The 16753-nt window shown below is 26.7% G+C and overlaps 1 protein-coding gene across 1 annotated transcript; it reads left to right on the forward strand.

Annotated features, from left to right (window-relative positions):
* The first annotated feature begins 1128 nt into the window (after window positions 1–1128).
* On the forward strand, window positions 1129–8941 carry LOC130968079 (BEL1-like homeodomain protein 8). The gene is made up of 5 exons (XM_057893165.1): window positions 1129–1278; window positions 3756–4783; window positions 7029–7423; window positions 7541–7601; window positions 8314–8941. Exons 2-5 carry the CDS (start codon window positions 3779–3781, stop codon window positions 8797–8799), a joined length of 1947 nt encoding a protein of 648 aa, XP_057749148.1. The 5' UTR covers window positions 1129–1278; window positions 3756–3778; the 3' UTR covers window positions 8800–8941.
* Window positions 8942–16753: the final 7812 nt, after the last annotated feature.

The following is a 16753-nucleotide window of genomic DNA, read 5'->3' on the forward strand; positions in this document are numbered from 1 at the left end:
TGTGGGTAGGGTTAGGGTTAGAGTTGAGAGATTCTCAACCTACGGATAGAATAGGGTAGAGTTTTAATAAAATTTTTAACTCGCGAATAAAATTAGGATACAGTCCAAACTCTACCCCTATCATACCCATTGCCAACCTATATGTTAGTTGCTTATATCTATGTTAATGTAATGTATATATAGTACTAGTTGAAATAAAATTATGAGAAAATAAATAAAATTTTATCAAAGAATAGTACTCAAAAGTTGGTTCCACACTCAAATTTAAATTTTAAATACTTTGTCCAATCAAGATCTATATCATTTTTTAGCCCTAAATTAAAGGATATTTAAATTAATAGATCAAATTAAATAAGAAACTATTATATAAAATGGATAAAATTTTGATTCAAGATATATGTGGAATTTATTATTCATAGCTAAATTTCAATTGAAGGGAACATAAAAACAACGAGTTGCAAACAAACAATGATAATAATATTGAAAACAAGAAACATGATATCCATTTGTGGGAGAAAAAGAAAGAAAATGAGTGCAAGACACAGAAGAATGACAGAATTTGGAAAACGCACAGAATAAAAAGTGGGTAAAGAGGAAGACAAGGTGTGGATGTAAGTAACGGAACAAGGGACCACAAATGTTGGAGGAGCACCACACCACAAAAATAAATAAAAAATGAAAAAAAATAAAAAAATTAAAATAGTAATCTATATACAAATTAAATAATATCTAAAATATTAATATATATTAGGAAAATTTTTCAGGACAGTAATTTTTAATATTTTTATTTATTATTTAGTTAGTATAAATACTAAATTATTTTAATAAATAAATTTTATTAATTTATGTATATAAATTCTAAAAAATATAAATATAAATTATATTAATTTATATGTGTAAAAAAAGTTTGATAAATATAAATTTAAATTATATATTTTTTGTATATAAAATATCTATAAATATGAATATAAATTATTATTTATTATAAATAATAATATTTGTTAATCATATAATATTATTCTATATGTTATATTAGATATGTTAAATTAAATGTTAATTATTATTTTTTGGAAAGATATTTTTATATTTAAAGGTTAAAATGTGACATTAAAGCTTAAGCATTTGTGCCACTATTCTCTTCTTCATAGCTTACCTTCACACTCTCCCACTTTCTATTCCCCACTTATTCCAACACGCTCTTCTATCTCTCAGAATCTTCCCAAAAATTGCAGCTACTCTATTAATTCCATCATCTCTGATCTTCTCATCCAATTCAAGGTATCACGACTTGTGCATCACATGATTTTTTTTCAAATTATTATTCTTTTTAATTGTTAGTTCTATCCTTTTTCTTTTTCTTCATTGAACTCTCTACTACTTCTTCTTCCTAGGTTATATATTTTGTTGTATTTTCTTTTTTTTCTGTATGTAATATTATATACATATTGTTAATTAGTGTTTAAATTTGAACGTGGTTTGTTTTGTGAGGTGTATATGCACACTTATCAAGGTGTCTCCAAGTATATATTTTCTTCCTTGTTCTTTCTTCTTTCTTTGTTTCCTACTGTTTCTGTTTTCACTTCTTTTTGGGGTTTCAAAGCAGAGAATAATAAGATTTCTGTGGACTTGTGAGTCTACTCAAAACCAACCTCATCACACGTATACATAGATACATAGATAGATTCAATTGGAGAGAGAGAGAGAGAGAGAGAGAGATCATCACAAAGCTAGGGTTTCAGTGAGTGTATGCGTGAGTTATTATCATTACTTAATATGATATATGATAGCTTATTCTTCAACTACTTCTTCTATGTTCTTATTTTCTGTGTTGATAAGCTCTTCTCTTTTGTGATAGTTTATTATTATTATTATTATTATTACCGACAGAAATATTTGAGATAATGCACTGTTTTTGTTTTGGTGGTTGGAATAGTTTCATATATGTCAAGGGAGAAAGATTTAATAATATTATTGATGATGCTTATTAGTACGGAAGAAGGGCTAGCTTGTTAATTATATATAGGGGTATATTCATTTTTCTTTCTTTTTTTGTTTGTTTAGTTTTTGGCTAAGTTATTAAAAGTAGAAAGATTAATGAGGATGAAAATTGAAAACTAGCAACAACAAGAAATTAAATAATTAGACAAACGAAAATTTGATTAAACCACATATAGTTCTTTTATGATTCATGTTTAAACACTTCTTTAGTAAAGTGTCTTAGTCTTGTACTGTATATGTTAATTAAATATATTTTAATTTTTTACTTGCTATTATATTCTATACAAATTATTAACTACATTTTTAATAAGTCTAAAATCTACTCAATTGTTTGTTCTAATAGCATATCAATTTTTTTAAAATATTGCACTTTTTTATTTTTTTTCCTTCAATGCATTAGCAATTTGCCTTTTTTATTTAATTATTTAATAATAATGTTTTTTATTAATAGGATCTCTTAATAATTACCTTCTTTATTATTAGATGTGGAACCTAATTAATTGGCCTCATACATCTGTCTTTTTGTAACACCTAATGTGGTTTTTAATTACAAATAGTAACATTTTTCATGGGCTAGTTAATGTTGTTGTCTCCCCCAAGTTGCATGTCTTCTCATGACACAGATAGATGAAGGGAAAAGACTCAAATAGTAGAAATGTTTGTACCGAAAACCTTGTTGGTCACATTTGTGTCCTTTCAATAACATCTAATCCTAACTTGTTGAGTAGTAATTAATTTTTGTTGTTTGGTTTCTCATGGTAGTTAATTTTTCTGTCTCCCAACCTGGCCCCTCTCTTATCGAACGCATTATTGTAACCGCTAGTTGGGAGTGTGTGGACCTTCATCACCTTTGATTAATCAATCATGGTGAAAATTCAGTTGCAATCGATTTTACGTGAAGTTGATAAGTGAGAACTGTTAAATGATTTGACTGATTTGATTAAATTTTTATCTTGTGTTCTTAGCTATCAACTTTTCGTGAGGTCAACTTCACCTGAGTTTTTACCTTAATCATTTTCTTGATTTTATCATCTCTAATGTGCACTGAGAAAAGATTAAGGCAAAATGCTAATGAGTAATAGCTCAAATGACATAGTCTTCCCATATTAAATTAAGAGGTTGCGGGTTCGAATCTTCTATCTTTGGTAAAAAAAAAAGATTAAGGCACAATTTTTGTTTTTAAAAGAATTCTGTCTATGTTACATTTGCGGTACATAGCCGATCCCAAACCTAGATAAAGGAGGAAGATTGTATTAGGTCTTCGACAACCAACATAAAAATATAATCGAACCTCGTGACATTTTTTTTTAAAAGATTTTTTTATTATATATTTGTAAAAAATATTGTTATTTTTAAAATTTCAATTTAGTATTTTTTTAATCAATTAGAATATATACAATACAAAAATATTATATAGATATTAATAATTAATTATATATATTTGTGTATAAATATATATGTCAATGTATTTTATAAAAATAATTAGTTTTTAATTTAATAATAAAAAATAGCCACATACCAAATTTATAAATAATCAACTATTATAATAATTAAATCTTTTCTAATAGAATATTTAAACCTACAATAGACGAAAAAGAAAATATATATATGTTTATAGTAATAACACTTTTCGAATGAGATGATGTCAAGTATATACTAATTACGTGTGTATATATCATTAATAAAATATTTATTATTTTAACTAATTTTACATTATTAATATAAATGATGAGTTCTTTATATTATTGAGATTGCAGGAGGATTGATTAGTTGGATCGGAATGAGTAGCTTAAGGCCTGAATTGCATGTTGCACAGCAAATTCGGCGTGACAAGCTCAGATTCCAGAATCTACAACAAGATTTCCCAACAAACCTTGAAGAACAAATTTCACTTCACCAACAAGATTCCAGAATCTACAACATGCTTCATGATGTTGAACAACCACCACCACAACAACAATCTCTCTATTATGCTTCTTCTTCATCCCCACAACAATGTATGATTAATAACAACTCTTACTATTACTCGGGTAATTGCATGGTCAATAATTTTGCAACACTAAGTCCTAGTGTCGCTAATAACCACAACCATATAGTGACGGTTGCACATTATTCTTCTTCACAACAGAATAGTAGTAGCAGTAGTAGTAATAATAATAATGCGGCTTTGCAAGATATTCTGAATCTTAAGCCAGCTTCTAATAACTCAGAAATGCATCATCATCCTTATGTTATTGACAATTATACCCCTACTGCTGCTGGTGGTGGTGGTTGGAATAATCATAATAATAATCATCATCAGGGGTTGTCCTTATCACTCTCATCATCATCACCATTAAATGTTCATGTGAAATCTTCTACTACTACTACTAATCCAATGATGATGATGAAGCCATCAACTTCTCCTGCATCATCAAGTTACTATTACAGAAACAGTGTTGGTCCACTAGGTCCATTCACGGGATATGCAACAATCTTAAAGAGTTCAAGGTTCTTGAAGCCATGTCAAAAGTTGTTAGATGAATATTGCCGCCGCCATTCCGCTCCATCAACATCAGAATGGCCTTCTACTACTACTTGTGCCGATGATGATGATGATGATAACCATGATCATGGGTTACTTGTTTCTGAAAAGGGAGGTGGTAGTAGTAGTAATAATAATAATAATGTTGCAGCAGCAGGTTCTTCTTCATCTTCTTCCATGTTCCATGCCCCTTCTTCTTCTTCTCCTTCTCGGCCAGAGTGCCAAAAGAATAAGGCCAAACTACTGTTCATGCAAGAAGAGGTTGGTTTTTTCTCTGCCCTCATTTTTTTATGTAGTAACCTGCTTTAATTTAAATTATTAAGAAATAAACATAGTTTTATACATAACTTTTGTTTGATTTTTGTATATAATTTTTTTATTTGTTTTATATTATTTTTTTTAGTTTTTGGGGTTCAGCAAATATTGAACTTTTGATTTTTTAGACAGAGATATAGACTAAATCCTCATTTTGGTCCCTGAGATTCACGCGATTAATCATTTTGGTCTCCGAAATTCAAAATTACCTATACTGGTCCTCCAGATTCAAGTTTGGGCACCAATATGGGCCCTCGACTCTTTTCGGTGATGATTAGGCAAATGGAGTGCGGAGATGACACCCTTCCTGTCATGTTGGACGCTGTAACAGCTAGCTGATGTGGCGAGGGTTGTATTTGTATTCAATTTAGTCCCCCCTTGTTAAAACTTTGTCATTATAACTCAAATAAATAACAAGATAATTAGGGTTTTAGGGACTAAATTGGATACAAATACAATTCTCGCCACATCAACTAGCCGTTACAGCGTCCAACATGACAGGAAGAGTGTCATCTCAGCACTCTATTTGCCTAATCATCACCGGAAAGAGTCGAGGGACCATATTGGTGTCCAAACTTAAATCTGGAGGACTAGTATAGGTAATTTTGAATTTGGAGGACTAAAATGAGTATTCGCGTGAATCTCAGGGACCAAAATGGGGATTTAGTCCAGAGATATAATATCATATTATGAAATCACTCATTTCAAAAGTTTAAGTTAATAAAAAAACAACATTAATGATTATATTACTAACAATTTTATTTAAAATTAATTCTTGTGTTTAAAATTCTCAAGAAGTATTGTATTATTGGAGATGACCAAAGTTTTATGTGTAATATGTATTTGGTATGGTTAGTGTTTGTCAGGAATTAACTGTTGTGACATAAAGGCTGTGTTTTAAGGCAGCATGCATGGCTTCTGTTTTAATTTATTTGGTGTCAGTTAGTTTACCGTGGATGCTATAAAGTTAGGTCACAAAGATACAAACTATTAGTTAGGTTTATTTATGTGACACCCAGATAATGTGGGGGAAAAAAAAAACCCAAATTGCATCATTGCTTAGTAGTAGAGATAAATAGTGTACAGTTACTCTTCCAATGTGTCAGTAACTCACTTCAAATGTGCCTTCTAAATCCATCTGTTCTTGATAATCTCACTGTTGGTTTGAAACTTTGAATGGAATGGCTAATTAAAGTTGACTATGGCAGAAGAATTAAGATCTCATCTACTTTATTGCCATACTAGCACACCTACTATTTAATTTTTCATTGTTGGTAATGTTATTTTTGTGTTGGTGAATTCTATGTGTGTTGCCTATATTAATTTAATGTCTAAATTTTGTTTAATTTATTTTTTGCATTGTGATAAATTTTAAATATTTAAAAATTATTTGTTTTTATATTTTTAATTTTTTATAATAAGTTAAACAATACTTTTAGGTATTATAGCAATTACTTTTTGTTTTATAATTTATATCCTTAATTATTAATCTTTTTAACTTGTTAAATCAAGCTAAGTCTTTTTATTTTCATTTTTGGAGTAGGTAAAATGAGTTGCTAATAATTTAGTTTAACTGAAAATATCTTAAATTATTCATTTGTCATATTCATATTTATACAAATTAGCTGGGGTTCACTTAGCTTTCACTTTTCACAATTATTTATAAATTCAACTTGGAGTTCAAAGTCTAAGCAAGGACACTGCACATTGTCACTTTCATAAAGTCCAATAATAATATGTTTGTTCCAAGCTCTATAAAAAATAGTTACAAGGTGAGGAATATCCTGCCGTATATATTTGGTGAGTAATTATTTTTCGATTTTGTCATCTTGTAATAATTTTACCATAATAATTGCAATTGTTCTAGTTATGGAGTTTCCTACTACATGTTCTATTTTATTTTATGAACATATGTTTTCTGTGTTCATTGCTCTACAAGAGTTGTTATTTCAAAATAATTCTCAATTTTTGAAAAAATCATGTATGTTAGACATCTCATTTTTTTTAATAATGTATTTTTTGTCCAAATTAATATTTTTTTTTAAGAATGAAGCCTAATATATAAATTCTAATTTTTAATTTTGATGTACTGAATTTTTACTATCAAATCAGATTTATACATTTAGATGATTTTTAAATAATAAGCAAATTTTTTTTATTTAGGGAAATTAAAATTTTAATTTGATAATAGGTTACAAGGAGATACAAGCAATACCATCAACAAATGCAAATGGTGGTTTCATCCTTTGAGACAGTGGCAGGCCTCAATTCTGCAACCCCATACGTTTCCTTGGCGCTCAAGTTAGTATCAAAGAACTTTAAGTCCCTAAAGAACTCCATCTCCGGTCAGCTCAAGCTTATATGTCAAGCCTTGGGAGAGGATTATCCGACAATGCCGCCGGCCCCCGCGAGTACTAGTAACCGATTCGAGTCGAACATGGCAAGGTTACAGAGGAACAAACCCGGTGGTGGTGGGGGTAATATGGACTTTGAACCTCAACAACATGTTTGGAGGCCGCAGCGCGGCTTACCGGAGCGCGCCGTGGCCATCCTTAAATCATGGTTGTTTGAGCATTTTCTTCATCCGTATGTTCCTAAGCTATATTTGTTAAACCACATGAATAATTATATTTTTTCCTCCCCAAAATTTTAAGTTTTGTTGATTTTTTTTTAAATTTTTTTGGTGTTGAAAATTCTTTTCAGGTACCCCACGGACACAGATAAACATATGCTAGCTACTCAAACTGGTCTATCAAGAAATCAGGTTTGGGAGAAGGAAGGGGGTCCTTTTGAATGCATAATTTTTTCTATGATCTTCTTTATTTCTACTTGCTTGATCTGATCCGTGTTTGACATACTTTCTTGGTTGCTTTTAACTTTTAAGTGGGTCCTTAAGACATTTTTCTTTTATCAATTCTTACATTTGCTCTAAATTGGTAGAAAAAAAAAATAATAGAGTACTATAAATTTCCGAGAAATACTAGAGTCCATTAGAATTTATTAGTTTTGGCCATGACTTAGTTATTAACTCAATTTTTTTAGTCTAGTTATTTTAATCTAATAATCCAACAACATATTTTATCTCGTATTTTTAAATATTGATGGCTAACTGATAGTCAAAAATAATAAATTCTGATAGTACTCTTCTAATAAATTCTCACAACATGAGCTATTATTTGTTTAAGAATTGATACTAATAGCTGAAAATTATTAAATAATTTGATATATTTTTTCACATGAAAATATATTCATATCTAAATACTTTGTGTGTATTAATCATCAACTAGTGCTAAATTTGTGGTATGAGACATAAAAAATAGTCCTAATTAAATATTACCGATATGTTTTTTGTTGTGTGTTCTGCATGGATGAATTGGATATTTATTACTTTGTTTCATTCTACATGTAACATTATTTCCGTTCATATATATATAGTGGTAGAATAACAATTTAAATAATGAATATATATAATGTAGGTATCAAATTGGTTCATAAATGCTAGAGTCCGGGTATGGAAGCCAATGGTTGAGGAAATTCACATGCTCGAAACAAAAGGCGCCAATCAAATTTCTAGTAATAGAATGGGGGAGGGAAATTCAGCCTCCAATGAAAGTAGCAACCATGCCAAAGTATTAGTTGATCAACCTCTCGCTATCTCGGAGAGGCAAATTCGGTGTTTGGAAATGGGTTCATCATCATCATCCTTGGCCAATGATGAAGAGGTGCAATGGAGTCAAGAGAAGAGGTCTAAATTGGAATGCATGGATGGGACATTGATGGGTTTGATGCCGTTCCGCGGCACCGGCGCCGGCGTCGGTGTCGGCGCCGAGGTTCGGGGACTTGGACCTGTGTCACTAACTTTGGAATTAAGGCATGGAGTTGAAGGATCACAACAACAACAACAAGAGGAGCAGCTTAGACACCACTTTGGAGGGCACATGATTCATGATTTCGTAGGGTAATTAGGAACATCACGTGCCAAGCGCGTGACCATGGGAAAACCTCTATATTCTCATATTGGACAAACATTTAATTTACTTAATTGATAAAGAAATTAAAGGGATGGAAGGGGTAATGTAGATACTAGTTTATTGGGCGTTATATTATTATTAGAGATATAATTATTGATGCGATTTTTTTTATCGGTTTAAGTTTTTTAAATAAATATCTTTATAATTATAGTATAAAATTTATAATTGGACTTTTTTAGAGTTAAACAAAGAATTTTAAAAATTTATTTAAATTTTTATTTTTTATTAATTTAAATTTTTTAAATAAGTAATTTTATGATTTTTAATTATAAACTTTTAAGTTTGTTCAAATATTTTAAGAATTTAAGAATTGAAAATTGACTGAGTTGGTTGAGTGGTTAATTTATTTATTTATTTAAGCAAGTCTTGAAGTTTTGAATTTTACTTTTATTTAAATTTTTATTTTTTATTAATTTAAATTTTTTAAATAAGTAATTTTATGATTTTTAATTATAAACTTTTAAGTTTGTTCGAATATTTTAAGAATTGAAAATTGACTAAGTTGGTTGAGTGGTTAATTTATTTATTTATTTAAGCAAGTCTTGAAGTTTTGAATTTTACTTTTTTATTCAGTAATTTATTGGCTATCAGTATACTTTTAAATAAAATTCAAATTTTGTAATTACTATAGTATTTAAAAGTATTTGTTTAACTTATAAAAAAATTAACAATTATTATTTAATTTAAAAAATATAAAAATAAATAATTATTAAATATTTAAAATTATTATAAAAAATAAATTAGATAAAAATTAAACACTAAATTATATGCATCACCTTTAAATTTGTGGCAAATTAATCTTAGTCTATTAGATTAAGAAATACAAAACACATTTAAGGCAAATAAGCAATTCGAATGTGGTAAGGTTAACTACTAATTAGGATGAAAGTCAGCTAGTAATGCTTAATTTTTGGATGTTGTCGTGTTCTTCTGTAAACATTTTTATTTATGTATGTTAACATGATCCCTAGACAAAAAAGAAAGAGCAATGTTAGGGTCAGCAACTTTTGTAATTGTTAGCCATCAATGATAATTTGATGGTGTGAGATTGGTGTGAAATTTTATCTAATGGCTCACATTTTTCTGCTGGTTATATGCTAGCCAAAATTCAATAGAATTACTAGCCCTTAGACTTTTCCAAACAGAAAACATAGAAAAAGAGAAGAAATTTTCCATGTTAACTAGGACGAAATTATGATGAAACATTTTTTTTATGTCACCAAAAAAAATGCGGATTCTAGGTGGAACACCAATTGCTGCTGGGTTTTGATGTCACATGTTACAAACTACAACTTGTTTCCGTCTTATAAAAATTTGTATACATAATATCACTTCTAATTTATTATACAATACAAAACTATTATATTACCCATATATTCACTGGATTTTTTTCTTTTGATATCTTCAAATTTTCAATCGAGTAAATTAATATTTTTATTAATTAAAAGTTATAATATGAGCAAATTAAAATTTATTTGTGTTCATATTCTAACCCAAATAATTTAATCATGAGATTTAAAATAAAGGTCTCCCAATCATTTTGGGCCTCGATCAAGTGACAAGCCCAAATCATGACAAGGGCATATTTTAGTATACAGATTAGCCTATTTCAATGTGATGTAATTTTTCATATAGTAAGAGAAATAATTATCTATTATATTACATAAAATCATTTTTATAATGACCAACTTATTATCTTTTTTTATAAAATATTTTAATATTTTAGGTATTTTTTAATCTATTTTACATTTATCTTATTTAAATTCTTGCCAATTTAAACATTAGGCATTTTAAAATTAATGTGAAATCTGCACTTTAGTCATTTTCATCCTTTTTTATGGTCTCTAACTTTTTTTAAAAAATTTATTTTTGCTCAATCTGTTTCAGATACATTTCGTAATAATTTATAAAAGCTTTATAATACTAACAAATTTATCTATAATTAAAACTAATGTTTAAATATTTTATTACACAAAATAAAATTTAAATTTTTTTATGTTTATTCAAGTAAATAAATTTATTAATATTTCGATTTTTTATATATGAAAAAATGTAACAGTGTCTTTTTAGGTTTTAGCAACAAATATATTATATACAGAAGCAGAGCCACATATAACAAAATTGCGATGTCCCTTCTAAACTTCAAATTTTTTTTATAAATTATGTATAAATTTATTTTAGTTCTCCTTAAAAATTTTATTTTTTTTATTATAGGATTAATTTTTGACCCCTCCCTCAACTTTAACCTCAACTTTAACCTAACTTCGCCCCTGATTATGTATATGTATATTTATATGACGTAATGCATGACAAAGAAGATATCTGAAATCGAAAATGACTCCAACTTGTAGGATCAGATGTGTGATTGATGCTAAAAAGTAAAAACGAAGGTTCAAGAAAGCTGAATGTGATTATGCATATCTGAAGTGCCACCTACCTACTATAAATAGTATTATTAGTAGTGTTATTATATGATGATGAAGCAATAAAATTAAAATAATAATATTAATACATTTGGAGATTCTGTCTACCAATTAACGGCAAGATTTAGTGGTATGCCCCATTAGAATTCTTATTAGTCAATAAATAGAATAATGATGAAGTTGAAATCAAATTCAGAATGTTTAATTTACACATACATACACTACATACTAGCTAGCTAGTTAATTAACTCAAAGACACTATTAATATTAATAAATCTTGAAGCAAAACATATATATCCGAGATTTTATTCATTAACACATAATAATTTGTACAAGATATTGTCTATCATGTCTAATTTTTACATTACATAATACAAATATAAAAAGTGGAGTTCACACTTTTTTTTTCATTTTTAAGCAAGCTAGACATCAATTCTTTAAGCATCATAAAACTCTCCTTTGTACAATTACATAACACATATATATTACTATTCTGTAGTGCTTAAAAATTAAATTAGAGTATATATTTAAATAGGTTTCTAAAAAATTTCGTTCGGACGTTTTTATTTTTAAAAAAATTTATTACGTTAAAATTTTTAATTTTTATAAAAATAAGATATATAAATATCATTCCATCACACTTTTAAAAATTTATTTGTCTAAACGACTAAATAAAAATAATAGATCTAACTAAAGTAAGGAGTTATATATTTTATTTTTATAAAATTTAAAGACCTTAAATATAATAAAAAAATTTAAAAATAAAAATATCTGACAAAAAAATTTTTAAAAACCTATTCAAATATATACTCATTAAATTATGTTACATAAACTGATAAAAGACTACACATATAACACAAAACTTTGCATATTATAATAATATATATGGACAATAAGTGCATACTTGGAGTCCCTCAAACTATGTTTATATATATTATAAATAATAAAACATTAATTAAGTTAATTAATTTCCTCCTCCTGCATTTGCTATAGTATGTGGGGGATAATCCTTGCGAGGAATCATATGGTGACCATTATCATTTTCATCAGTGATTGTATGTTGGCCTGAGCCAGGTTTATTATCATATTCCTTTCTTGGGATTTGATGGTGATCATTATCATCACTTAATACTCCATCATTTTGTGGTAATAATTGATGATCTTCATGCAAATTTGTCATCACCAATGCTCTTCTATTATTATATGTAGCCATACAAGAGCTAATTTCCACCATCAACAATAATAATAGTGTTGCAATAATCACCGCAGGTCTCATTCTAGTTACAAAAATATCAAAGCTTATTAGATATAATATAATCTAAGTAGAGAGACTACCAATGACCATATAAGTCCCATAATTATAACTATAAATTAATTTTAATGTATTTTCAGTCTGAAAATTTAATATAAACAAATTAATTATATAGTCACATTAATAAAAATAATTAATTTTTAAATATATTACTTAAAAAATAATCTAAACACATGAATTTAATTAATTGAAAAATAATCGTATAAAATACTTTATATTATTAGTAGTTTAAAATTAAACTCTCACTACAAGAAAACCGACAGATAGCAACGATTTTTAACCGTTACAGAAAAGATAGCAGCGGTTTTAGTAGCCTCTTCCAAATCTGTCGTATTAATCACAGCCAGATTCTAAAAATCGCTGCTAAATGTCCGTCGCTATCTGCCGATTTTCTTGTAGTATCTTACAACTAAATCAATAATAATTACATGTTAAAAATTATACTATTAAATATAGACTTCCTCCATCTATTTTTAGGTAGTATATTTGGATACTACATACATTGCAAAAACAAACACTGAAAAGATATCAAACAAGTACTATTTTTAAGGAAAAATTAAGCAAATGACAAAACATATCTCTAAATTGTTATGAACAAGATATATATATGCATAGAATAAATATGTACTAATTATTAATTAAAACTTCCATATATCATGTAATAATATAAAACGAACCTGGTGTGATTAGGATATATATGCTATATATGTGCTAACTTGTATTTGTCTATTTGATTTGAATTATATGAAGAAGAAAGAAGGCACAAGAAGCATTATATATATATAGGAGCATGGAAATGGTTTCTTGTTATGGTTATGATATGAGATAGTGAATAATGGGAAGAAGTCAACTTCAAATAATAGTATTATTATAGTGGGGTATTGCCACCAATGAGGCAAGATTAAGTGCGATGAATGCCCATTAAAATAATTAATGATAAAATATATAAAATGATGAGATGATTTGTCCAAAAATTTCTATGGTGGGCACTAATAATAGGGGATATCCACTTAAAACAGGGCAAATAAGTGAGTTTATTAAATTTAATTTTTGATAAAGCTTACTCATAAATTTTTCTTTAAAAATAAATAATATAAAATGATAAATTATTAAGAGTCAATAATTAAGTATTGGTATGTATTTGGTAATTAGACACGTTTCTTATTTCATAGATGTCCAGGCAATTTTGAATTATTGTTTTCTTCTCCTTCTTATTTCAAATGTGGTCATCCGATTAAATTGTATACATATACTTTCTTGAGAATTATTATATTATTGTATATGGAATATAGATAATTATTTAATTTATCTCTGTTTTATAGTTATAAACTAATGAGTCTCAAATAAACATAAAAAAAAGTTATTCTATTCATTATCTCTAAATCAACTAATGCATAAAATTTAACCAGCATATATAATTGATGACTTAACATTTAATTTATGATTTTAAAACAAGTAAAAAAATATTGCCTAAAAATACTCATCATATGATACGATTTTTTTTTGCAGCGGTTTCTTTTAACTGCCACAGAATATTCGTCGCTATCTATCGGATTTATTGTAATATTAAAAGATTTTATACATAATTTGAAAAAATTATTAATAAATACCCTCATGAAATTGGAAAAGCAGAAAGGTTTGATTAAAAAAAATGTAATACGTACTATTGGAATTCGTGATTGGAAACATAAATTGAATTAACTTATGAATTAAAAAAATATTATAACTTTAAAGGAATAGGTTATGTATAAACGAAATAAAGAATAAATCGTTACATGCTTTTTTTATTTATTTATTGGATCATATATAGATAAATTCTTGTCATACATTTATTTTTTGTATTATTAGAGCATAAGTATTTAGGTCAATGATTAACATTTTGACAATATTTTCAGCACCAAATAACCCAAAATTCATCCATGAACATAGTCAACCATTTTCACCCTCGTCATCCACTGAATGTAAAGTACAAATTGCCAGATTTTTTTTTAATTTATAAAGATAATACACAGACTACGTATTGTATTATTTTAATATTAAATTACAATACATAGTTTGTGTATTGTAAATACACAGTCTGTGTATTATTAGTATAATACGTGTTCTGCGTATTGTGCTTGCGCAAAACAATACTTCTATAACACTGTAAATCTCTATTTTTTGTAACATTAATATAAAGCTCTCTCCACTCTTCTATATTAAAATAAAAAATTCTTAAAAAGGACTATCATTCATATATAATTTATTTATAATTAATAATTAAGTTACCACATATATCTATAAAGTAAAAACAGCAGATATGTAACTGATCTGAGGGTCATTGTGAGGTCGTGTCGTGGGAATATTGCTGCGAAGTGATGTTGTTAATATCTCCAAGGAATTGAGGCTCATTATTTTATATATGAAAAAAATATTACACGATGAAATAGATGTTTATAAAATATTTACACTATTACGATATTAGTACAAGTCGCAAGTTATATTTTATGTTTTTATCTTTTTTTTTTGAACAACATAAAATACAGATTACGTTTTATTTCAAAAAATAAATATTTTTTTGAAATAAAACCTGTAAAAATGTAAGTTGCGTTTTACATTTTGCTATTTTTCATAATAATCAAAACACGAGTTACGTTCTACTAATAATAATAACAATAACAGAAGTGCTAATACTAATAATCTAATAATAATATAATAATATTAATAGTACTATTATTCCTAATATTAACTAACAGTAACAATAATATAACTAAAACGGTGAATAATCATAACAATAATAAATATACAATTCCGTGTAATAATAATAATAATAATAATAATAATAATAATAATAGTAATTATAATTAATAATAATAAGATTTAATTATTTTGTTAATTTTTATAATTTTATTATATTTTTAATTAAATTTTTATATATTTTTTAATTAGATATTTTTATATTATTTTTAATTTTGTAATTATATCATTTTTATATTAAAAATATTAAAATTAACATAATATTTTTGCCAAAATATATGTGATTAAAGATTTAATTAAGTTTTTAATTATAAATACCTTCAATTTGTAAAAAAATATAGTTAACTCTAATATTTTTTATATTAGGAAGGATTTAATTATAAAATTAAAGCAATATAGAGATATAATTAAAAAAAATATAAGACCTAATTAAAAATTTGATAGAACTATATATAGACGACAACAACAACAACAATAACAACAACAATAATAATAATAATTTGTTGTAGGGCTAATAACAATAATAATAATAATATAATAATATTAATAATACTAGTATGCTTAGCCAACTCTTTGTTGGAGATTTTTTTTCTTATGTTAAAATGTAAGTTGCGTTTTGATTTTTTGTTTTTTTTTCCTAATAAAATGCAGGTTGCGCTTTGCAGGATTATAAATTTGCAGGCCCATAATTTTGTATAACATACCATAATATAATATGTGTGTATAACACTATTTTTTCTTTTATTTTTAAATTATTTTCTGAGGAATTGAAAGTAGAGTGTTAAAAGTAGGGCTGTTAAAAATGAGGTAAAAATTCTGATGTAATCGACTTCACCTGAAATTGATAATCGAGAGCGGTTAGATGATTTTACTAAATTTTTATTTAACAGTTTTCAACTATCAACTTCATATGAAGTTGACTGCATCTGAGTTTCTACCTAAAATTGAATTAAAAACATCGGTTCAACTCATTTATTTATTTAAATAGATAAATTTTATTTATAAAATTAAATCTATTTAAATTTCGAGTTAAATAGACTAAGTCTAATTAATCCAATTGAGTCTTTTGAAATAAATTCAATTAAACTACTAATATCTTTCTTTCAATATTACTTAATTTTTTGAAATGACTTTTTATTCTAAATTTAAAACTACAAATTTTAAATTTTAAAATAAAAATTAAAAGTTAATAATTTTAATTAAAATTAATTAATATTAATTAATTAAAAATTAAATTTCTATACTCATACTTTTCCAATTAAATAGGCCATTGCCCATTGATATATATGTGAAAGCCGCCTAGAAAATACTGAAATGGTATACATGCATCTTTCTCTTAATATTTAGGTAGAGACTACTCTATATAGAGTACTTACTATTTTAGTGATTAGGATTAGTAACTAGTACAAGGCAA

Source organism: Arachis stenosperma, chromosome 3, assembly GCF_014773155.1.
Source record: "Arachis stenosperma cultivar V10309 chromosome 3, arast.V10309.gnm1.PFL2, whole genome shotgun sequence".
Classification (NCBI taxonomy): domain Eukaryota; kingdom Viridiplantae; phylum Streptophyta; class Magnoliopsida; order Fabales; family Fabaceae; genus Arachis; species Arachis stenosperma.

Bases quoted from the DNA above. Each gene is read 5' to 3' on its own strand.
- LOC130968079 (XM_057893165.1), top strand. From the start codon at position 3,779: ATGAGTAGCTTAAGGCCTGAATTGCATGTTGCACAGCAAATTCGGCGT. The intron at 4,784-7,028 runs GTTGGTTTTTTC...ATTTGATAATAG, and splicing joins TACTGTTCATGCAAGAAGAG to GTTACAAGGAGATACAAGCA. The intron at 7,424-7,540 runs GTATGTTCCTAA...AATTCTTTTCAG, and splicing joins TTTGAGCATTTTCTTCATCC to GTACCCCACGGACACAGATA.